Source organism: Habropoda laboriosa, unplaced genomic scaffold, assembly GCF_001263275.1.
Source record: "Habropoda laboriosa isolate 0110345459 unplaced genomic scaffold, ASM126327v1 scaffold22, whole genome shotgun sequence".
Lineage (NCBI taxonomy): Eukaryota > Metazoa > Arthropoda > Insecta > Hymenoptera > Apidae > Habropoda > Habropoda laboriosa.
In genome coordinates this window covers 4070970-4077092 of record NW_017100261.1, presented here as the reverse complement: position 1 = coordinate 4077092, position 6123 = coordinate 4070970, and the positions used below count along the sequence as shown (strand labels likewise).

Genomic DNA, 6123 nt, shown 5'->3' with positions numbered 1-6123 from the left:
AGTATAAAATTCTCTTAAATTCAATGCTCCATTTGCCCGCTTTTCAGCTTCAACTATTGAGATCTCCATGTGATCAAGCAGTGAATCCTAATGTATAACATAAATAATAAAATAATTAAAAAATAAAAAAGACAATTATTTCATTTATTACGTTTATAAATGGTAAATATAAATTTGAGGAAAAACTTAATCCAATTAAGTAAAAATAAACAAATCTTAAATCCATAATATAAGGTAAAACGTATATGGATGAAAATTAAAAATTTTTTTAAATTTCAGATATAATCAAAAATTACATGTAAGTACAGATTACATAAATTTTTTTGTAATTAAAAAGGTCTGTAAAGTATAATGTACACATTGAAATTACACAAGATAACAACATTTCTTGTATTCCGCAATTTTTAAATGTTACATGTCACTTAAGACATTACACATAAGTTTAAATATCCCTCATAAACGTATGCACATACTGTAGATACCGCCAAACTTCTATAGCGGTACTCAACTTAAAAATTTGTGACCTACTTAGGCAATTTTCCAATAACATGACAAATTTAATTTTTCCATTTTGATAATGCACATAAACTTCCTCGAATAATGCAGTACCATTTATTTTATAGATGTTTGATACGTTTGTATTAATTTAAACATCCACTAACAGTAGTTTAATTGAAACTAATGTACGTAATGGACATATAAAATTAAAAATTTGCTACATAAAATAATTGTAGTAGATCAAACAACAACGAAAGTTTAATCATAATTTATTACAAGTAAGATTATAAGATAAGACCAAACAGAGACAAACTTATGCAAACAATAACAAAGTATGAGAACCACTGTGCGTCGTTTCGATTCTTTCGCAATGCACAAATAATTTCAGTATCGTTATTTATTACATCTTTAACTTAAAGCAATTTAATGTTATCATTTGTAAAAGTTTTATAAGGTAATTAAACTACTTAGAAAGTCATTCAAAACCACGCGTTTAAAATATAATGTCAAGGGACGTATTGATTTGGCGGACGAATTAAAACAGGTACATAATCAAAGCGTTTCTTACCTCTTTTTGTGTTTCTGCTGTAGTCATGTTTGCATTCGCCTCCCTCTGATAATTTCCGTTCTGAAACACTTCTTCCATGATTCCGAGCTGGCCTAAAAATCTACGAAGCGGCAAAGAAACTTCGAAACCTTTCACATTACGTCCACTTTCTCCATTGCTCACAGTGCCACTTTAGTCGACAGAACATTTTAAGTTGCACCAAACTAAATTCCCTTTAAAATATCCGATACCGAATCACTTTATCACTAATGATTTTGCGAAAAATATTCCATCAATTTCATTGGCATATTTATTGCAACGTCAACAAATAATTGAAAGTAAAGAATTGATTTGAAGCGTAATTGTTTTATAAATAATTATAATCTACGAAATTTCTAATCACGATCTAGGGAATTTTAAAAATTAGGTTGAAACAGGAAGTCTATAAAATGAGTGCGAGCGGTTGATTACAAGGGATGGAATAATTTGCGCATGTATTTCTTCTCCACGAATATGCGCGTGGAAAATTATCCCCTTAAAAAAGCTTTTCTCTGGTTTGTAAGTATATTACTAGTAAATTCAATATTGTTTGCACAAAGAGGGGATAAAGGTCATACTATACAAAGAAATTAATTAAATATAAGAAGTATTAAATATTTACGAAATTATTCAGGGTTAAGGGATTAATTTTGTAAAGATGTGTATGTTTCCTGTCAAATAACAATTTAAATGGTTGATTATAATTATTGGAAGTCTTAAACAAAATTGTATGCATTAACGTAATAAAACAGTTCAATATATTAATTTTGCATTGAATTAACCCCTGAATTCAGTAGATTAGTCAAAAATTGTTTATAACTTTTATTAAAAAATAGAATAATTAATATTCTTTTCTCATGAATTACAAATGGATCTTTCAGAACACCATGGAAATCAAAGAAAGGACTTCAATATAAGAAGCAATGAAGAATTGCAATTATTAAAAACAAAATAAATTATTTCTTGTAAGATAAGTGTAAAAAAAATGTATTTTACAAAAGTTTAAAATATACCAATATTGCTTTATAGCATTTTACAGTCAATTTAATTGCCCCTTACACACCGCGTCCATTTTATGTTTTAAAAATCTGATTGTTTAAACAATATTCCATTGCAAAATTAAATAAACTAAGTCTAGAAACCGCTGGGAACGCGTAAAAGTTGAAAAAATCCCGAAATTTTAGCGGAAACTTCGAAAATTGAGTACACCACGAAGGATAATATCTCGGCGAGGTGTTTAGCAATACAGAAATGGGTAAGACAAGGAAAGGAATACGGATAGACAAGGATAGCACTAGAGAAACGAATAAACAAGGAAGGGAATAGCAGCAGAATGAAACGAGTTAGACAAGGAAAGTCATAGCGGTAGCAAGGACAGCCCTTGAGAAACGAGTAAGACAAGGAAAGCAATAGGGATAGACAAGGACAGAAAATAATGGCGAGCGAGACCAACGCCATCTCACGTTTGGTGTCGAGTACTACATTTTTCTAATAGGATTACCAAATATAAAGAGGTATTAGACAAAGAAAGCACTAGTGTGCGAGAAGGACAGAGAGAGAACGCTTCCTATTGGCTAGCGGGCTCTTAAGCTCCACCTCCCACGAGCTAATCAAGTCGGTCGGTGCAAAATCATTAATAACTCATTAATTACGACGATTCTGTGAACTTTTAGAATTGAAGAATGAAAAGTGAACCTTCAGCAACTTTCACATATAGTTTTTAGTGCGCTAAACCTCTTCAATAATTAGTTATTAATAATTTCAGTACGTGATGTCGGGAACGATACCGCATACCGTCAAGTATCTTTGCGGTTTTTCAATAATTTCGTAGCTTTCTACTAAATTCTCGTGGAAATAACCATATGCGACTGTAAGGCAACATCTTTAGTTATATTCTTCTATAAGTTTCATTAACATATTCGGTTTAGTTTAGGAGTTATTAAACATTATAAGGGACAGTCTCCTATCCGTCGTACACGAGTATAGTCAACTGTTATAAACAATTGCTAATATCTCTGAATTTATCTACAATTTATGAACTTTTAGAATTGAAGAATGAAGAGTGGACCTTCTGCAACTTTCACATATAGTTTTTAATGAACTAGACCCCTTCAATAATTAGTTATTAACAATTTTAATACAGGATGTCGGGAACGATATCACATTCCTTTAAAATTTTCAATAATTTTATAGCATGGTACAAATAATTTATGCACTTTCATGCATGCATTCAAAAGGCTATTCCTTTAGCTAGTTTCTCCTTCTATTTTTATTATCATAACCGTCGTAATTTGTGAGATATTAAACCTTCTTTATGTGAGTATTACACCCGTTGTTTTCAAGCGTCACACATTTGCGTTATTTCAATAGAAACGCATGATTAATTATGCACTTTCAAGTATGTAGAATGTAGAATGGACTTTTATTTATATTCTACAATTGGTTTGGTAATCGTGAGTGGTCTGGTTTATTAGATATTAGCAATTTTTTATAAGAGTTAACTATGCTCGAGTACGATGAATAAGAGTCTCTCATATAATGTTTAATAACTTTTAAACAACAAGGAATATGTTAATAAAAGTTATATGAGAATGTAGTTAAAGGAATCACCTTTCAGACGAATTCGTTTAGTTGCATGGAAATTTAGTAGAAAGCTACGAAATTATTGAAAAACCGCAAAGATACTTGACGGTATGCGGTATTGTTCCCGACATCCTGTACTAAAATTGTTAATAACTAATTATCGAAGGGGTCTAGCGCACTAAAAACTATATGTGAAAGTTTCTGAAGATCCACTCTTCATTCTTCAGTCCTAAAAGTTCACAAATTGTAGATAGATTCAGAGATATTAGCAATTGTTTATAACAGTTGACCATCCTCGAATCCGACGGATAGGAGACTGCCGCTATAATGTTTAATAACTCCTAAACTAAAGCGAATATGTTAATGAAACTTACAAAAGAATGTAGCTAAAGGTGTTGCCTTTCGGATGCGTATAGTTATTTACATGCGAATTTAGCAGAAAGCTATGAAATTATTGAAAAACCGTAAAGATACTTGACGGTATGCGGTATCGTTCCCGACATCACGTACTACAATTGTTAATAACTAATTATTGAAAGGGTTTAGAGCATTAAAAACTATATGGGAAAGTTGCTGAAGGTTCACTCTTCATTCTTCAATTCTAAAAGTTCACAGAATCATCGTAATTAATGAGTTATTAATGATTTTTCACGGACCGACTTGGTTTAGCCCGTGGTTGGTCGAGCTTGGGTGCCCTCAGCCAATAGGAAGCGTTCTCTCTCTATCCTTCTCGCACACTATTGCTTTCCTTGTCTAATACCTCTGTTTATATCATGTTTTCCTATTAAAAAATCGTAGTTCACGTCACCAGACGCAAGATGGCGTTACTCTCGCCCGCCAATTTTTTCTGTCCTTGTCTATCCCTATTGCTTTCCTTGTCTTACTCATTTCTCGAGTACTATCCTTATCTATACATATAAGTTCCGCTATTCGTTTCCTTGTTTCGCTTCGCTATTGCTATTCTCGTTATCCCTATTATATTTAATTGATATTTATAATCAATGTGTAATTGCTTTAATGTTACTAATAATGTAAATTGTAAAATACAGTTTCTGGCTTATTTTCAAGTACTTTAATTAGCGAAAAATTAATTTTTGTTAGAGGATAGTTTATAATTATTGGAAATATTAAATATACTTTTTGTATAATTTAACTTAATAGAACGGCTTAATTTATTAATTTCACATTGAATTAAGAATTGTATACAGTAGATTAGTCAAAAATTGTTTATAACTTGTGCTGAAAATTTAAATGTTAATGTTCTTTTTGTGTGAATTATAGATTGAACTTTCGAACCATGACAGGAATCAGGGAAAGGACTTCAACATCAGGAAAAATGAAGAAATGTATTTATTTATTAAAAAATAAATTATTTATTGTAAGATAACTATACAAAACATATTTTACAAAAGCTTACAATATACCAATATTGTTTTACAGTACTTTGCAGTCCATTTATATCTCCTTTAAACACCATACCCACTTCCTTTTGCGAAACACTTATTCTTTAAATAATATTTCGTTACAAAATTAAATAAACTAATTCCGTAAACTGCTAGAAATACAAAAAATTGAAAATATCGTAAAAATCCAGAAATTCGAGTGAAGAACTTAGAAACTTGTGCAAAAATAGCCTCAAGAATTTAGATTAATTGTCGTGAGTTTAATTTCTCGAAAATTGAACTAATTGAGACTTAATGCCGAATTTCGAGCGTCTGAGAAATGGTTGACTTACATTGCTTGCTCCGATTTCAAAATTAAAAGATTGTCGAATTCAATAAGTAGATCAAGTTAACCATTTCTCAGACTGTCGAATTTTTTTCGGAATCCTCGTTTGCACCTGGTTTGTGTTCAAAGTGGGTCATGGAGTTGTAGGTCGGTAGGGTATCAATTGTCGATAAGGTACCGGCTGCAACGTAGAAGGTAAACCCGTAGCGTCATTGATGTGGTGAATTGCCTCTTCGATGTGAATTATATAAATGCAACGCGTGGGTTTGTGTTTAATAGCATCATCATCGTCATACACATTACAAATTTCTCTTATTTCTTCCACACATTACTCCTTCCGGAAGTAAAACAACATTGAATGCTAAAAACGAATGTTGCGTTCGCTCATTTTTCGAAAGATTTTACCCGTACAAAACTGTATAAGAACTAACTGATTCTACAGACGAAACACTTTCAAGACCATCCATAACTTGATATATTTATTTCTTGCAACAGTTGAGATAACACTTTGTGAAATGCGTACGTCGTCGAGAAGAACTTATTGCATACTCGACGTATTACTATACATATTTATTGTTAGATGAATCGTGTGGTCGGGATAAAACGATGGCAGCGTCACCTGTAGATATTTCTTTTTTTAATACGGAAATAAAATACCGCGAATTCAATGTCGATAGCTCGTATGTGAATATTTCTTTGATTATTTTAGAAGTAGAAATTACTTTTAA

General features: G+C 31.5%; 1 protein-coding gene across 1 annotated transcript in view; it reads right to left on the bottom strand.

Moving 5' to 3' along the window:
* The window catches only part of LOC108572751 (sorting nexin-4-like), a 3120-nt gene extending 1900 nt beyond the window's left edge, over window positions 1-1220 (bottom strand). Inside the window, 2 exon segments of the mRNA XM_017935035.1 lie at window positions 1-87; window positions 1067-1220. The exon segment at window positions 1-87 is cut by the window's left edge and continues 279 nt beyond it. Coding sequence (XP_017790524.1) covers window positions 1-87; window positions 1067-1144 — 165 coding nt within the window. The 5' untranslated portion in view covers window positions 1145-1220.
* Between the last annotated feature and the right edge of the window lie 4903 nt (window positions 1221-6123).